Genomic DNA, 17,438 nt, shown 5'->3' on the forward strand with positions numbered 1-17,438 from the left:
ACACGCACACGGACACGCGTACACACACACAAAGTGGAGTCCTGTCTACTCATACAAACATGTCATGCAATGGTACATAAGTTAAGGAAAATGTGCAGACAAAAAAATAACCATTCCCTTATGGAACCATTCCAAATGCCGGCTCCTTGGATGATATTTTTGCCGTTGAGTGAGCCCCTCTTACACTCAGGATTGAAATACTGCCTGGCCATGCATGCAGAGGCCTAAGGAGGACACACACAAGTATGCATGCTTCTTATAGTCTGCATCATAACCTGGTCACACTTACATGATGATGGTTTTCTTTGGTGTTTTAGTCTCCTGCTCAGTGACTAGAAGGAAAGCAGGACAGGGCTAATGGAGTTAGTCAGAGAAATTGATAGCTAATGTTAAGACAAAAAGACTAATTCATCTAAATTGTTGATGAACTGATGGTTCATCTTTTCCTTTGTAGGAACGTGGCTTATGGAAATTAAAGCATACATTCTCTACATTTTAAGAACCTGGTAAAAGAGGTAAATGATGAAACTAATGCACAACGGTACGTGCATGAATGGGAGTATTCCTACCTTCGATGGTGATCGCCTGTTCTCCTCTTCTAGCCACAGCAGAAGGAAGGCACAGATCAACTGCACATTTAGCACTGCCCAGTCGGTTAGACAACTGGGATGGGCAGGGAGGGGAATACGTTAGGCTTACTGAAACAATGGCTTCATCTTATCAATGTAATGTCTCATGAAAACAATCCTCTTTGAAGGACGTCAAGCATCCAAATAATGTAACTGCTGTTACAAGTTACTACGACTGTATCTCTCATTTTTCTTTTGTATTGATCATTCACAAGTGATACAGCAGCAGCTATTCACACGAGAGGCTTTGCAGTCCAGTGTTTTACAACTGTATGGAATGGTTTCCTGGACCCATATTAGGCCAGTCCTGGATTAAGAATCTCTATTGAAAGTACATTTCAGTCTTGTACTAGGCTTTATTTGGCTGGGAAACCGGCCCTATTTTTTTTAGCTGAAGGGTGGTGAATTAAAGGCCTACCTCACACTCGTAGTGTCCCAGGTCTCTCTCCGTAGGGCCTTTAATGACCAGCACCAGGACTCCACTGCGGGACTCAATGTAGGTCTGATACTTCTCCTGGTCAGTCAGCAGCCTGCCCTCCTTGAACCATCTGTTCAGGGACACGCATGAAATGACATTGAGATAATATGAATTACCTTACACATACTTATTTATTAGCTTATACAGTATATTAACTATTAAGAATGGGCAACATAATGAGCACAGTAGGAAGAAGCAAACGGCACAGTCCACTGTCACTAAAAAATTGTCAGTTTAAAAAGCCTCGGAGACAGGTGTGGTGTCGTGTACCTGATCTTGGGGCTGGGTGCGCTCTGGATGGTGCAGGAAAACTGAGCATCCTCACCAACGATTAAGACAGCATTCCTCATCTTGTTCACGAAACGAGGAGGCACTAAAACACACAATTGTTACTCTTGAAAACAGGCTTATTTTTTTTATAAGATCAACATTCCTCCCAGACAATTTAGATTCTTGGAATTGTAGATTTTTCCCCAAAGCAAAGTATCAATCACTTTTACTTTTGACCTGTACACTGAGTGTACAAAACATTAGGAACTCCATCCTAATATTGAGTTGGACCCCCTTTTGCCCTCAGAACAGCCTCGATTTATCGGGGCGTGGACCCTACAAGGTATCGAAAGCGTTCCACAGGGATACTGGCCCATGTTGACTCCAATGCCTCTCACAGTCGTGTCAAGTTGACTGGATGTCCTTTGGGTTGTGGACCATTCTTGATCCCCTCTGAAAACTGCTGAGCATGAAAAACCCAGCAGCATTGCAGTTCTTGACACACTCAAACCGGTGTGCCTGGCACCTACTACCATAAGCCATTCAAAGGAACCTAAATCACCATCTGAATGGCACACAATCCATGTCTCAAGGCTTAAAAATCATTCTTTATCCGGTCTCCTCCCCATCATCTACACTGATTTGATTGAAGTGGATTTAACAAGTGACATCAATAAGGGATCATAGCTTTCACCTGGATTCAACTGGTCAGTCTATGTCATGGAAAGAGCTGGTGTTCCTAATGTTTTGGACACTCATTGTATGTCAATGATTCATATGAGTAGGGTCTGGGTGTGCACTATGTTCACTTTCACAGTTCAAGCCTAATGTTGGTGTCATTTCCCCTCTGTAATAGAGACTGACCTTGGACAGTGATCTTTCCCAGGGTGCTGGCGTTGCCTGCTGTGCTAGTGGCGAAGCACATGTACTGTCCAGAGTCATCAGCCGTCATGTTGTCCAGGATCAGGGTGCAGGAACCGTCAGGGTCCTCAATGATGATGTGGTGAGGGTCGGCCTCCACTGCCCGCCCGTCTGTCATCAGAGGAGGAAACAGTTTTAACATAGGAGGTATTTCTACCTCAAAAACATTAACAGGGTATGGGCTATGTAGATAAAAACAAACATGCACTGTATGCACAGCTATTGTGTTTAGCACAGCGGTCTCGATGGTGTGTCTCATACCCTTGTACCAGGTGACCACAGGTTTGGGCACTCCAGTAACCTTGCAGGCCAGTTTCACAGTCTGTCTCAGCTCCGCTGTGCAGTCAGCCAGAAGCTCATCAAAGTCAGGCATACCTGGACAGATAGAGGGATGTATTTACACGTCAATCAATCCTGAGTGGAGAGATGACACATTTTATGCAATTACAGATTAAATTATAGTATGCAATTTCATAGTATGTAAAAAGTACTTGTTTGATAGTAAATGTTAGATCACAATATGCTATGTCAAACTTGTCTCTGTTTGTCTGGTGGATCTGAGTGAATATATGTGTGTCAGACTCACTCCAGGCAGGCATGGTGTAGCGCTGCTGCAGGTCCCTGAGTTCTCGCAGCCAGGAGTTCTTGATGATGACAGTCCGAGCCTGAAGTGTGTACTTCCTGACAGAGTCCTCACGCTCGTGCCAGATCTCAAAGGCCCGGTCATCACCCTCCACTGTCTCATTCACATCTATGTTGTTCAGCTAGGGAGGGAGACAGACAGAGAAACAGTAGTTATCCTCAAGACTATGATTCACTTTATTTATTTATCTGTTAGGAAATGATTTTTATGTCATAGGAAGTGTGACATTGATGATATATTCTCTCCAGCAGCAATCTATTTCTATGCCAACCCTGAACAACAGATTGGAATTGTCTGGTGTTTAGAGTTGACTAATTCTTTAGTGACTTGTTTCAGTGGATAGACATGCTGAGTTACATCTGGAGTTTTTAGAAAGAGCAATGAAGAGTCGTACCTTCATCATGTTCTTAAAGACATAGCCCTGGGTGTCTGTGTTGGTGTCTCTCTTGGATTTGCAGATGATGACATAGTTTTTGAAGAGGAACGCATGTCGATGGTGACCTCTGGAGGAGGACCTTACCCCAGGTGCACCCTCCCACACCATGAAGGGTCCCTGTCACAAAACACAACACCGTCACATAGGCTACGGAAACAAAATTAGTTGAAAATCCTCAAGAATATGGTCGTATTCACTAGCCACCAAACAGAAGCAAATGGGTTTTGGTTATTCACCTGTCTGATGGGCTCCCCCAATACATCCAGAGTGGCAGGATAGTTCTCTATCATGGAGACGTGGTGTGTGTTCTCTGAACGCTGAGGTAGTGATGAAACCATGGCATAGGCCTCCTCCAGCAGGCAGCAGTTCTGACCGTTCCTGGCCTTGTTCCTGATCAGCTCCTACAGTCACAGAAATGGGCACAACGATTTAAGATAATAATAATAACACTAATATTTAAACAAGATTATATAACATAAAAACATGTGACAATTTAGGCTCTGGTGCATTAATTCCTAGTGTGTGAACAAGAACAAAGAATACCCGATTTACAGTGTTAAACTCTCACCTTGAGCAAGGCCTTGTACTTCTGGATTCTGTCCAGAGGTTTCTGTAGGTAGGCATTGATGCTCAGTACAGGACCTTCAGCAGGGTCGGCACTGGCCTGTTCTTTGTCTGTGTATTCCTGTGACAAAGACAACAGGGTTTAGAAACATGGCCATTACTAGCCTTACATAGTCAGTAAGATGACAAGACTTACACATTAATGACCACTTGTGCTAACAGTATTTGTGAAGGGTTCACTTACCTTGAAGAAGCGGTGTACGGTCTTGTCACTGATCGCTGCCTCTGCCTTTTGCTGGCCTACGAGGTACTGGAGGTACTTCTCAAAGCCCTCGCCACTCCTCAGGAAGCGCATGGCCACGTCGTCATCAGTGTCGCAGTGGCTCAACTTAGGGAGCATGGACCTGCACATGACACAGTATGGGGTCAATTCATTCAGCAGCTTTGTGAGAAATGTAATTATTACCAGTATATTTAAGCAATAAACCCAGAGGTGGTGTGATATGTTTATTAAGCAATAAGGCCCGAGGGGGTGTGGTATATGGCCAATATACCAAGGCTAAGGACTGTTCATTCTCACAATGCAAAACAGAGTGCCTCGACACAGCCCTTAGCCGTGGTATACTGGCAAAGTACCTCAAACCCCAGAGGTGCCTTATTGCTATTATAAACTGGTTACCAACGTAATTAGAGTAATACAAATAAAGGTTTTATCATACCCATGGTATACAGTCTGATATACCATGGCTGTCAGTCAATCAGCACTCAGGGCTCAAACCACCCAGTTTATAATGGCCAATATATCACGGCTATGGGTTGTTCTTACGCAAACCTTAGGCATGACGCAAACCCCAGAGGTGACTTATTGCTTTTACAAACCGGTTACCAAGATAAATAGAACAGTAAAAAATATACTGAACAAAAATATAAATGCAATATGCAACAATTTCAAAGATTTTACTGAATTACAGGAAATGAATCAATTGAAATAGGCCCTAATCTATGTATTTTACATAACTGGGACTACAGATATTTGTTTGTTGGTCACTGGTACCTTTAGAAAAAGGTAGGGGCGGTGGATCAGAAAACCAGTCAGTATCTGGTGTGACCACCATTTTTCTCATGCACGCCTCACATCTCCTTCGTATAGAGGTTATCAGGCTGTTGATTGTGGCCTGTGGAATGTTGTCTCACTCCTCTTCAATGGCTCTGCGAAGTTGCTGGATTTTGGCGGGAACTGGAACACGCTGTCACACACGTCAAATCCTGAGCAACCAAACATGCTCAATAGGTGACATGTCTGGTGAGTATGCATGCCTTGGTAGAACTGGGACATTTTCAACTTACAGGAAATGTGTACAGATCCTTGTGACATGAGGCCATGCCTTATTATGCTGAAACATAAAGTGATGGCGGTGGATGAATGGTACGAAAATGGGCCTCAGGATCTCGTCACGGTATTGATGTGCATTCAAATTGTCATTGATAAAATGCAATTGTGCTTGTTGTCCATAGCTTATGCCTGCCCATACCATAACCTCACCATCACCATGGGGCACTCTGTTCACAATGTTGAATCAGCAAACCGCTCACCCACACAATGCTATACATGTGATTTGCAGTTGTGAGGCATGTTGGACGTACTGCCAAATTCTCTAAAATGACGTTGGCGACGGCTTATGGTAGAGAAATTAATATTCAATTCTCTGGCAATAGCTCTGGTGGACATTCCTGCAGTCAGCATGCCAATTGCACACCACCTCAAAACATCTGTGGCATTATGTTGTGTGGCTTTTTATTGTGCCCAGCACAATGGTGCACTTGTGTAAATTGTATTTATTAAGGATCCCCATTAGCTGCTGCCAATGCAGCAGCTACCCTTCCTGGTGTCCAGCAAAATTAAGGCAGTTATATACAATTAGAAATATTACATGACATTACAGTATGCTTAATCAGCCTATTAATATGCCACACCTGTCAGGTGGATGGATTATCTTGGCAAATGAGAAATTCTCACTAACAGGGATGTAAACAAATGTGTGCACAAAGTTTGAGAGAAATAATGTTTTTGTGTGTGTGAACATTTTTGGGGATCTTTTATTTCAGCTCATGAAACATGGGACCAACACTTTACATGTTGCGTTTATATTTTTGTTTAGTGTAATTTTATGTAATACCTGTCGTATATTGTCTGATATACTCACAGCTGGAATGCTGTTTCATCTGTTGGGTTCTGACTTTTAGACTTGAAAACATTAAATATAATTTTTCATGTCACTGGAGGAGGGAGGGGAATGTAGAATGTTTACATTCTACCAGGATATGTTATTGTCAGACATTAGGGATCCTATGGGAGGAGAAGTGACAGTCTCATGACAGTGAGTTGGGGAGGAGTGAGGAATTTGGGCAGAGGTCAGGTTAGAAGAAGTGGGGAAGAACAGACATCACTAATCTTCTGCATAGTAACAGGGGTGTATTGGCTGTTCAGATGTGTAAGGAGGGGCTCAGCATAGGAGAAAGGATGAAATAGTAGTGCTTGTGTGGATATGATTTGTCTTATGCAGCTGTATGACCCAGTGGGTGAATACACTTGGTTTGAGCTTTAATAAGAGTGAGTTTTTTTACTGTGTTTATTTAGAACCTAACACATCCAATCAGCATCCAGAACCCAAACTACCCAATTTATAAGTGGTATATACAGAGTGTACAAAACATTACAAACACCTTCCTAATATTGAGTTGTACCCCCTTTTGCCCTCAGGACAGCCTCAATTCGTTGGTGCATGGACTCGACAAGGTGTCAAAAGCGTTCCACAGGGATGCTGGCCCATGTTGACTCAATGTTTCCCACAGTTGTGTCAAGTTGACTGAATGTCCTTTGGGTGGTGGATCATTTTTGAGACACACGGGAAACTGTTGAGTGTGAAAAAACCCAGCAGCATTGCAGTTCTTGATACACTTAAACCAGTGTGCCTGGCACCTACTACTCAAAGGCACTCAAATATTTTGCCTTGCCCATTCACCCTTTGAATGGCACACATACACAATCCATGTCTCAATTGTCTCAAGGCTTATGTCTCAAATGTCTCAATTGTCTCAAAATAACCCCTTCATCTACACTGATTGAAGTGGATTTAACAAGTGATCATAGCTTTCAGGTGGATTCACCTGGTCAGTCTATGTTATGGAAAGAGCAGGTGTTCCTAATGTTTTGTAATGGTATGGTATTATATAATGACAAAACATCAATGCAATAGAACCAGTTAGGTCATACATACATACATACAAGCCTTATAACGGGTTTATGAAAGTTTAAGTTTGTTTGAAGGCGGGCCAAAAAAACAGTCAGTGGTACTTACTCGCTATGGAAGGCCTTGATCTCATTGATGTTCCTGAATATGGCCTCCTTCTGGCTGGTGATGTCAGGTGGGGTGTCAGGGCTCTCCACTTGCTTGATGTGGTGGGAGGTGAAGAAGTCCATCTCTTTGACAAACTCTGCCTCGCTGTTGATCATGTCTTGAATCAGTTGGCTGAGGATGACAGAGCATTGTGGTTACTATGGGGTGTCGTTGAGTGTGGTGGTGTTTCTTGCTTGTGCATGCAGAGTCGAATCCTAATTATCTTCTTTTTTTATTTTTTACATTAATTATCAAATCAGCTGATGTTACAAAGTGTTGTACAGGAACCCAGCCTAAAACCCCACACAGCAAGCAATGCAGGTGTAGAAGCACCTGCACCTGCATTGATTTCACACAAATCATCTTGATTGAGTTGCATGGCAGTCTGATCTCAGTTTAAGTTTTGGCCCTAATAGGAGTGTGAGATGTTCTAGAAGCTCTCGACTCACAGTAGTCTCTTCTTGTACTCTCCTTCTGAGACCTCTTCTCCACCTCCCTCTGTGATGTCACTAGCAACATCAGACAGCTAGAACACAAAGGTTTAATGTAACATTAAGAACACAGTAACTTTTAACTAAAATAGGATCAAGAGAGTAGAGGTCGATGTACAATATTGGTGCTAAAGCAATTACTTGGATCTTCAAACACACCTTGAGTTTTTTATCCAGGTAGGCAGGTGAGACCCAGCCTTGTCGGGATGGAGTGGTTTTTGTGGGTTTGGTCCGGACCAGCCATTTGAGTGGATGTGCCGAGTCCAGAACCTCAACATACTGGCCCTCCTTCAGGGAAATGGTATCTTTGTTGGGGATGGTGGGGTTGTAGTCAGCCGTAGCCACATAGATGTCAAACATCTGTAGAAGGAGTCGAACATCAGACACAAAGTCTTGTCTATAAGAGCTTACATTTGCAGTGTGACTTGGATGAAAAAATATAATTGTATTTATAAGAGATTTGCCCAGAACTGGGTTTGCTGGTGATGCAGGCCAGTTGAGGCCCTTTTCTGCATTAGGAGCTGAAAGGAATAAGTCAAGTAAGTAGTCTGCAAATCCAGTCAAAAATATAAGAGAAAACAATTCAGAGTCATTAGAGAGGACCCAGTATGAGTGATGTGATACTGAGGTGTTCCAAACAAAGAACAAGAATGACAGATCCTTTTATATAGTTCCATACCTCTCCCCTGGCATCAGGGTCGTCAGACTCAGAGGAGGAGTCAGCGAGAATGGAGCCGGGGCGAGAGCGACCGTGGTGTGGTGAAGCGGAGGGTGTCTTGGTCTCATCGTCACTATCGCCTCCCGGGACACGTAGTGAGGCTGGGTCAGCAAGGGGAGGGGTTCAGAGGGAGACAGCCAGGAGAGCATACAATACACACACACACACACACACACACACACACACACACACACACACACACACACACACACACACACACACACACACACACACACACACACACACACACACACACACACACACACACACACACACACACACACACACACACACACACACATATACAGGTAACTGCCAAAATAAAGGAAACACTTACATTAAGTGTCAATAGTATCCTTCATTTACACAAGTGTTTCCTTTATTTTGGCAGTTACCTGCAGATAGGCCTAATAATACTGTACACACATTCACAGAAAGATGAAATTGGCCACTGAAACATCCACAGACCACCTGGAATGTGTAGCTTTGGCTTCTTGACCCGTAAAATGAATATTATCACTGGCATAGCACAATTAATTATAAAGATTCCTCAGAAGGTTAGCTAAACTACACATTAGTGCCATCAGTTTTGCTGCTACTGCACAAGTTATTTGATTAAATAGTTTTCACTATTACAAACTAGTTAGAACACTAGATGCATGCATAAGAAAGATACTGTACAAATAAGACTTGGTGTCTTAAGTTGTGTCCATACATGTCTGAGTGCAGGCATGTATTCCAGCTATATGCTATCCGGAGTATCACTTCAAAGCCATTTGAATCATGTGCTCAGGTAATCACTGCTTTGCCAAGACACAACTTCTACTAATGCATCAAATAAATATCATGGAGCACAAAAACATAAAGGGAGAAATGTTTGACCAGGTATATATATTCTTTGTTATACTGAAATGGCAGCAGAATAATGGAACTGATTTAATGATAGTTTTGTCCCCCACTATACAATGGAATCTTGACCATTTGTTTCAAAATGTTTAAATGTGTCTTGAACGGTGAAATACTGTATGTTAATGTCATCTCCACAAGTCATCCTCGCCGGTGATAGCCAAGATATTCTTACTGTCGTGCAACACGAACAGAGGGACGTCATTTTCTGACCCCTTGTTTCATGTCAAGTAGTACTCCTCTTTTAAATTCAGTCAATCCAATCCAAGTCAGACAGCTAGAGACAGATGCAGAGAGGAGGACATATAACATAAGAGGAGACTCACTAACTTGTGTAAAGGATGTCTGGTTTTTAGTGAGAGTAGCTGAGATCTTTATGTACTGTGGATACATACTGGAGCCTTTGGGCCATGATTTCATCCACTGGAGCACTTGATGGTTCTGTGTGCTGTCTGAATAACAAATTAACGATTGGATGAGTGCATGTGAGTGAATTAATGGATGGAGGGCTGAAGAAAGATGAAATGAAGCAATGACAATCCATATCTGTCGGTCGTAGGGGAGGACAAGGTGTAGGAATCCACACATTGCTCAAAACACAAGCAGAACAAGGATTAGTGAGTGAGAAGAAAGAGATCAAAGCATACTTAATGATATGAACATAAAGAAAATGGCGAGCAGCAAGAGGCAATGTGCATGACATTTTCTTTGAGCCGTTCATTCTTAAAGTCTACATGAAGCTCTATTAGTAACTGACATATCCACAGTCACAGTGGTGTAGCTGTATCCAACAAACGCTGGTGTGTTAGTTGGCCCTTTGCCTGATGTACTGCATGTGGGATGAGAGTAACTTGTCATAACATTACATAAACTGTGATGAAGTGTTATGACAGATAGCTTATAGTGTTTATGACAGCATTACAAAGGTAATGTATATATACACAATTTGAATTTAGACTTGATCAATGGCAATATTAGAGACATATACGTATATATTTTATTATGCTATTAAAACACTATAATACAATTTTCTGTATTAGCATAGACAAGCAGATTCAAATGTTTTAGCCTGCAATAAAAGCACAGACTGTAAAATACACCAGGGTGTATTTGACCATTATATCCCCATTTACCAGATATTAATATTACTTTAACCTATTCCAGAAGTCATTATAAGTTACATGTAAAATCGAAATAAATTTGCATCAAATCACAAAGTGTATTTACTTGATCTTAAATCAACACAGAGTGGAAGAACATTTCTTTAAATCAAATAAGAAAATGTTCTAACTGTGCCCTATTTTGGAACTTTGATGGAACAGCCCATGACACATTTTCACTCACCTTGGCTGATCTTGGCAGATACCATTTCCGTGATCTGGGAGGTGAGCTTCATAAGGAACTCTTCTGATCCAACTTCACCTAGATACTGCATTTTTCCTCTGCCAACATCTTCGTCTGGAGGGCTGATAGTAATCCCCAGAGGGATTGTGGTCTCTTCCTTTGGTCGTGGTGCTACAACAGAAAGCAGATAATACATTAGGAATGTTTCACATTAGAACTTGCTGTCTGCCACGCATATACTACATGAATTTATATTATGTATGATTAGAAAAGCATGTGTCAGTATGTTCAGCTGTTTCTCTAATATGTATTGTGGACTCAAGAAATGTTGCTATTGTAACAGCTAATGGGGATCCAAACAAACAAACCAAGTACAGTATATCGTTCAGTTTCTCACCATCCTCCACTTCAAATTGGGCAGTGCAAATGGACTGTCCGGCCCTGTTGGTGGCGATGCAGGTGTATGTGCCTGCATGCTTAGAGCCCACATCCATCAGGATGAGACTGTGTTGGCGCCCTGAGCTGGCCACCTTGTAGCCCTTAGTGTCCGGCTTGATCCACAACACGTCCTCAGCAGACTCCTCTTTCAACCACGTCACCATTGGGGTGGGAGAACCTTGGAGAGCAGACATATAGATAGTGGGACTTGGGAATTCACATGGTGTATGATGAATAGTCTTATCAAACAGTAGTCTGTGGACTCGCATGCATGTCTGTATGATCAATGACAATATCTTTTATGGAAGTGTATCTCTCATAGGACGCGTTACTGATTCTGGGTCTGCTCCTCTGACTTGGTCAACTCTCAGCCAAGGTTGAGAGATATACTGTACTGTTACTGCGGCTTTAGAAACCAATTACTACATGCCAAAACAATCTGAGGTTGAAGTTGTTGTTTCTCTAGCTTAGCGTCACACTACAAAACAAAAACGTACACATGTATTATAATCAATAAATAAGGACCGAGGGTGTGTGGTATATGGCCAATATATCACGGCTAAAGGCTGTTCTTAGGCATGACACAAATTACCAAGTTTATAACATGTTTTATAACATGTTTTATAAACCGGGTGGTTTGAGCCCTAAATGAGAATCGGCTGACAGCAGTGTTTATACCACGGGTATGACAAAACATTTACTGCTCAAATCAGTTTATAATAGTAATAAGGCACCTTGGGTTTTGAGGTATATGCCCAGAATATACCACGGCTAAGGGCTGTGTCCAGGCACTCCGCGTTGTGATGTGCATAAGAACAGCCCTTAGCCGTGGTATATTGGCCATATACTGTACAACCCCTCCACGTGTCTTATTGCTTAAATATACTATCATTATATATGAGTTTAGTGTTGTTGATAGATACCTTCCACTCTGACAGACATGGTGACGCTGGCTCCCTGTTTCACCTTCCTGTTGCTGAACCTCTCCAGGAAGCGGGGTGGCACCAGAGGCACCTTGGGATCTAGGAAGTAAAACATGGGTATAGAAAAGCGTCATCATTACGTAGCTCAAAATTCAGAGCAATGTGACATGCTTTAGGCAACAGTGCAAGCAGTAATGAATTAATAAATTAATTAATCAATGAATGTTATAAAATCATAATTAAATACCGTGCTTCTCTACAGGCGTGAGCTCTCCTGGACCTGTTGAGAGGGTAACCATGCATTCTTTAGTAAATACAAGAATGTTATGTTGTGTATACAATAACACACATATCATAATGCAGACTAAATACATCATCCTAAGTAGAAGACACGAATCCTTCTCAATATAAACCTTTCAGTCATGAGTAGACCTACCCAGAACCAGCAGCCTAGCAGAGGAGTATGCTGTTCCAGCAGCGTTGCTGATGTAGGCAGAGTACTCTCCTGTGTCCTCTCTCTTCACCTCCAGGACTTCCAGGCTGTGGGTATCTCGCTTGTCCAGCAGCAGGATCCTGTCTGAGGAACGCAGCGGGTGGCCGTCCTTGAACCAGTACACCCTTGGACTAGGGAACCCTGGGAAATATCAACAAAGAGTAAGCAACTCACTTAGTTATTGACCCTGGGGGCAGAAATAATAAACTTACCTGCCCTGGGGGCAGTAGTTTTTACACTGCTGCTACTCATTGTTTATTATCTATGCATAGTCTATTTACAAATTACCTTGACTAACATGTACCCCCGCACATTGACTCTGTACCGGTACCCCCTGTATTTAGCCTCGTTATCTAATATCCTTGAGTTATTTTAGATTTTATTGTATTTTTTACTTAGTTTTTTTAGTAAATATTTTCTTAACTCTATTTCTTGAACTGTGTTGTTGGTTAAGAGCTTGTAAGTAAGCATTTTGGTGCATGTGACAAATAAAATTAGATTTTAGTGTTTACTTGGCTTTTTACCAGATCTAGGTAGACATGACTCTAGTTAATTCTTCTCTATTTAATTTATCGACCTCTGAAGGAACTGAGCAGAGACAACTTAGTCTAGCAGGGTTTGATTAATGCAGAGGAGGCAGAGAGTAACCCACAGACCAACCTTTGACTTTCAGCTGCATCTTAGCGATGGGTGATCCTGGGCTGACATGCACATCATGGAGCTCATCCAGTACTTGTGGCATCTGCTCATCCTCTACCACAGACTCAAAGGCTTCCGTTTCCCTGAGGGGAGAGGATAGGAAGAAAGTAAAGCTGTCAATAAAGAAGTAACATGACCAGAGAAACATTTTAGGTACTATTAGGAATCAGGATTCCATTGTAAAGAAGGTTGCATTCAAAGTCAAAGGGCTTGTAAACTCTGAGTTGTCTCATTCACCTAGACATGTAGCCCTTGGCACTGATATAGGAGCCGGTCTCAGTGGCATCAGCTGCAGTATCGTAGTCTGAGCTGCAAGACACTGAGGAAAGAGAGATGCATTACACAATTACTCTCAAAATAACATGGATGAGGATATCCTATGCATACTGTCAACCAACCAACCAAGCAACCAACTAAATACCCAAATAATCAACTAAATAAACAACGAAATAACCAAAAGAACCAACGACAAAAACAACATAACTAACAAAATAACAAACAAAATAACCAACCTACCAATCAATATTATATGTTCTGTACTCACTGTCGACCCTGAGCTCAGCCTTGGTGGCAGCGATGCCGCTGGTGTTCTCAGCCATACAGCGGTAGACGCCCATGTCAGAGGGCAGCACGGTGGTGATGATGAGCTGGTGGCAGCCCTCCTGGTCCTCGTTGATCATGTAGTGGTCGTTCTCCTCCAGCAGCTTACCATCCTTGAACCAACGCACACTGGGTGGAGGCTTCCCAATCACCACGCAGTCAAAGCTGACCGGGTAACCGTCTGGCACGTCCTGGCTCTGGAGTTCAGTCAGGAAGACTGGGGCCGCTGGGGGAGAGACCGGGACAATCAGTTAGGCACAACAACAAATTAGGAGCTTTTATTCATTATGCAGGGGATTCATTTCACTGGTATTCCATGTGTAATTATTACTGACCAGGATTATCTATATCTATTTTTTTATAATGAGCTTTTACAGTACAAAAAAAGGCCAGATATAAAAGGGTGTAAAGGCAGGCAGTGCAACATGAGGATTATTGGATGGAAAGGATTGTATCAATACTAGAACGGAGTGGGTCAAGGAGAGCCAAGACAAACATATTTCAAACGGAGGACTACGGCAGGGCAGAACAGCATGAGGAGAAATGGAGGGTAAGTGTGAATAGAACGATAGTATGGATATATAGTGTCAATAGTGGAAAGAAGTGGGTAAAAAGAAATTGAAGCAACCATTAAATTACAGCAAAGACAAACAAACAAATGTTTGGGACATAACTGAGGATACATGCCACTACATCAAAACAAACATACCAATGAAGACACACACTGATATGACTGAAAGACAAACTGTTTGGACAAAAAAACACGTCTAGGCGTGACAGAAACGAAGACAGAAAAGGTCATGTAGTATAACCACATGGAACACACAATACACCATGAAAAGCAAGATGAAAGCCTGGATGAGGACTATTTGACAATTTATTTAGCAAGTACACATGTAACGTCTTAGCTAACGAGCAAAGGCTCCTGTTAATGTTTGGAATTTAAACACATTGAAACATGTATTTATATTATTCAAGCAAAATAAATTACATGTACATTACTTCAATGTCAAAGGCATGAGTCTTTTTGTGATTTAACTGGTTAATTTTGATTACTAAATAGAATGGTAGACAAAATGACTTAGTATAACCGATAGAGATACATTAAATACCTATTTAATTACATGGTATAATCTCAGCATCAAACTTAATTGCAGCAAGGCATACAGAGAAATGTACTCTCTGGTTTTCATACCGGGGGCTCCTGTCATGAACACAGGCAGCTGCTTCTCCTGTGTGGGTGTTGCAGAGCCATCTTGAGTGTATCCCATCTTCATGATGCGCAGCTCCACTTTGAGAGGTCCAGCCTCCTGGATGGTGGTCTCCACAGGGACCCCCTGGGCTGTGAACATCTCCTTGAAGCGCTGAGACGCCACCTGGGCCTCAGACCGCTTGTCAAAGCGGATGTAGATGTATCGCTCGTCCTCGCGGTACGATTTGGGGTCGGGGGCCTGCAGCTCAGCCTCATCATCACAGCTGACGAACGACTCCTCCTCCGACGTGGCCGGCAGGCGTGTGCGGAGGAGGCGGCGAAGACATTTGCTTGCCTGCCTCAGAGACTCGTCCATCTCGCTTTCTGCCGACGAGCTCTCCGCCTCGCTGTCGGCACTGTAGCCCATGGTCAGGGGCCTCCTTCCAGATGCCTCCCGCGCCGAGCCCACCGTCACCTTGCCGCTGTGGGTGGTCACCCCGAACTTGTTGGTGACCTCACAGGTGTAGACACCCGTGTCCTTGGTGGTTATGGCAGTGATGACAAGAGAGCAGGTGCCATCGTTGTAGATGTCAATGTGGTGGTGCTTGCCGTCCGCCAGGTGCTCGCCATCCTTCAGCCAGCGCACTTTCTCTGGCTTGCCCTCCGCCACACACTCCAGGTGGATGGTGCCATTGGGTTCCTTGGTCTGGTCCTTGAAGACGTCCTTGAAGACTGGACGCATGTCCTTGCGGGCTTTGTACCCCTTGAAGGCAGCCTGGATCTTTACAGCAGCATCCAGCAGCCCCATTTCTTCGTCCTCCTTATCAACGACCTCCGTGATGTCCGTGGTCTGTGCTGTAATCTGCTGTACTGAAGATGAGGTCTGTTGGACTGAAGTCTGTTGGACTGTGGTCGCCTCTTTCAACTTGAACTGTGCGTAGAACTTCTCAGTGGAGATGGAATCTGTCTGGTCACACACAGAGAGGGAGGACTTGCTGCTCTTCTTCAGGTAGGAAACCAGTGTTGGAGGCCTGGATTCGTCCTCAGAGCTGGTGTACAAGTTTGGCTCCAACACCTTCTTCTTAGGGACGATGACATGCTCTACAACCTTTTCCTTTTCTTTCACCTTTTGTTTCTCTGGGGCTTTCACATCCACTTTCTCATTCTCCAGGACTTTCACCCCCACCTTCTCCTTCTCCGGGGCTTTCTTCTCCTTGACTGGTCCCTTGGGTGTCTTGGGCTCCTTGTCCTCCTCATCAGGCAGCTCAGAGATGGAGTCCAGGGTGGGCTCTCGGCTCATGCGGCGTTTCTTGGCCAGGTCCTCCCACAGTGCATGGACGTCACCCTCGGAGGCAGCCTCAGGAGGCAGGCTGGGCTGGGCCCCCTCCAACTGAACCCCATCTCCATCTACAACCAGGACACAATGAAATGTTATATGCAGCAAATGGACATCTCTACAATATAGCAGCCCCAACACACACTACATTTATAAGAACTATGTTGATCATGTAGTGACAATTACCCATGGGATTAAATTATTTTCTGATAGGAGTAGTGTGTTCATTTATACTTTGAAAGAAGGAGCTCACCTCACACCATTACTAGCTGATAATAATTATAATCTACATCCGGCACAGCCAGAAGAGGACTGGCCACCCATCATAGCCTGGTTCCTCTCTTCCTAGGTTCTGGCCTTTCTAGGGAGTTGTACCTAGTCACCGTGCTTTTTCACCTGCATTGCTTGCTGTTTGGGGTTTTCTGTACAGCACTTTGTGACATCAGCTGATATAAGAAGGGCTTTATAAATATTTGATTGATTGCTAGAACTAGCAGATGAACTTACCTTAATTTACCCTCAAATAACAAACACATCTCCACCAAGCTTCCAGTTTGGCTTGAGGAGAATGGCTTACAAGAGTTTCATAATAAATTAATGTGGGCGAATGGAAAAGCAAAATTAAAATTACATGGTATAATATTCTGGTTTGTTTGGGCATGTGTACCTTTTGGTAGGTTGAGATTAAGGGAGCTTTCTGCCTCGTCTGAGGCCACACAGGTGTACACACCCTGGTCAGCAGACACAAAGTCTTTGATCAGCAGCACTTGTGTCTTGCCCTCTGTGGTGACCTGGTATTTGACCCCATACTCCAGCTCCTTGTTGTCTTTGAGCCAGGTGACCGAGCTGCCCTCAGCAGAGAGGTCACACGCCACACGGGCCATCTTACCCTCCTGCAGGTCTGGACAGGCCAACTGTTGGGTCACTGTCACTGGAGCCTCTATGGACCAAAACGATTG

At 43.4% G+C, this 17,438-nt stretch overlaps 1 protein-coding gene across 32 annotated transcripts in view; it reads right to left on the bottom strand.

Annotated features, from left to right (window-relative positions):
• LOC118402524 (obscurin-like) overlaps positions 1–17,438 on the bottom strand; it is an 88,944-nt gene that overhangs the window by 3,718 nt on the left and 67,788 nt on the right. For 31 of the 32 annotated variants that reach the window (XM_052476766.1, XM_052476767.1, XM_052476758.1 and 28 more), the window contains 25 exons: positions 17,147–17,419; positions 15,147–16,550; positions 13,896–14,177; positions 13,589–13,670; positions 13,313–13,434; positions 12,596–12,793; positions 12,407–12,439; positions 12,160–12,258; positions 11,196–11,414; positions 10,799–10,969; positions 8,510–8,649; positions 7,990–8,190; positions 7,789–7,865; positions 7,301–7,471; positions 4,186–4,345; positions 3,946–4,062; positions 3,614–3,778; positions 3,336–3,494; positions 2,885–3,062; positions 2,560–2,673; positions 2,242–2,409; positions 1,378–1,480; positions 1,048–1,177; positions 570–663; positions 290–332 (listed from right to left, as the gene is read on the bottom strand). In XM_052476766.1, coding sequence (XP_052332726.1) covers positions 290–332; positions 570–663; positions 1,048–1,177; positions 1,378–1,480; positions 2,242–2,409; positions 2,560–2,673; positions 2,885–3,062; positions 3,336–3,494; positions 3,614–3,778; positions 3,946–4,062; positions 4,186–4,345; positions 7,301–7,471; positions 7,789–7,865; positions 7,990–8,190; positions 8,510–8,649; positions 10,799–10,969; positions 11,196–11,414; positions 12,160–12,258; positions 12,407–12,439; positions 12,596–12,793; positions 13,313–13,434; positions 13,589–13,670; positions 13,896–14,177; positions 15,147–16,550; positions 17,147–17,419 — 4,903 coding nt within the window. Of the gene's footprint in view, positions 1–289; positions 333–569; positions 664–1,047; positions 1,178–1,377; positions 1,481–2,241; positions 2,410–2,559; positions 2,674–2,884; positions 3,063–3,335; positions 3,495–3,613; positions 3,779–3,945; positions 4,063–4,185; positions 4,346–7,300; positions 7,472–7,788; positions 7,866–7,989; positions 8,191–8,509; positions 8,650–8,883; positions 9,907–10,798; positions 10,970–11,195; positions 11,415–12,159; positions 12,259–12,406; positions 12,440–12,595; positions 12,794–13,312; positions 13,435–13,588; positions 13,671–13,895; positions 14,178–15,146; positions 16,551–17,146; positions 17,420–17,438 lie in introns of those variants that run through there. The other variant, XM_052476784.1, reaches the window with a different exon arrangement.

Source organism: Oncorhynchus keta, chromosome 23, assembly GCF_023373465.1.
Source record: "Oncorhynchus keta strain PuntledgeMale-10-30-2019 chromosome 23, Oket_V2, whole genome shotgun sequence".
In the NCBI taxonomy this organism is placed as follows: Eukaryota; Metazoa; Chordata; class Actinopteri; order Salmoniformes; family Salmonidae; genus Oncorhynchus; species Oncorhynchus keta.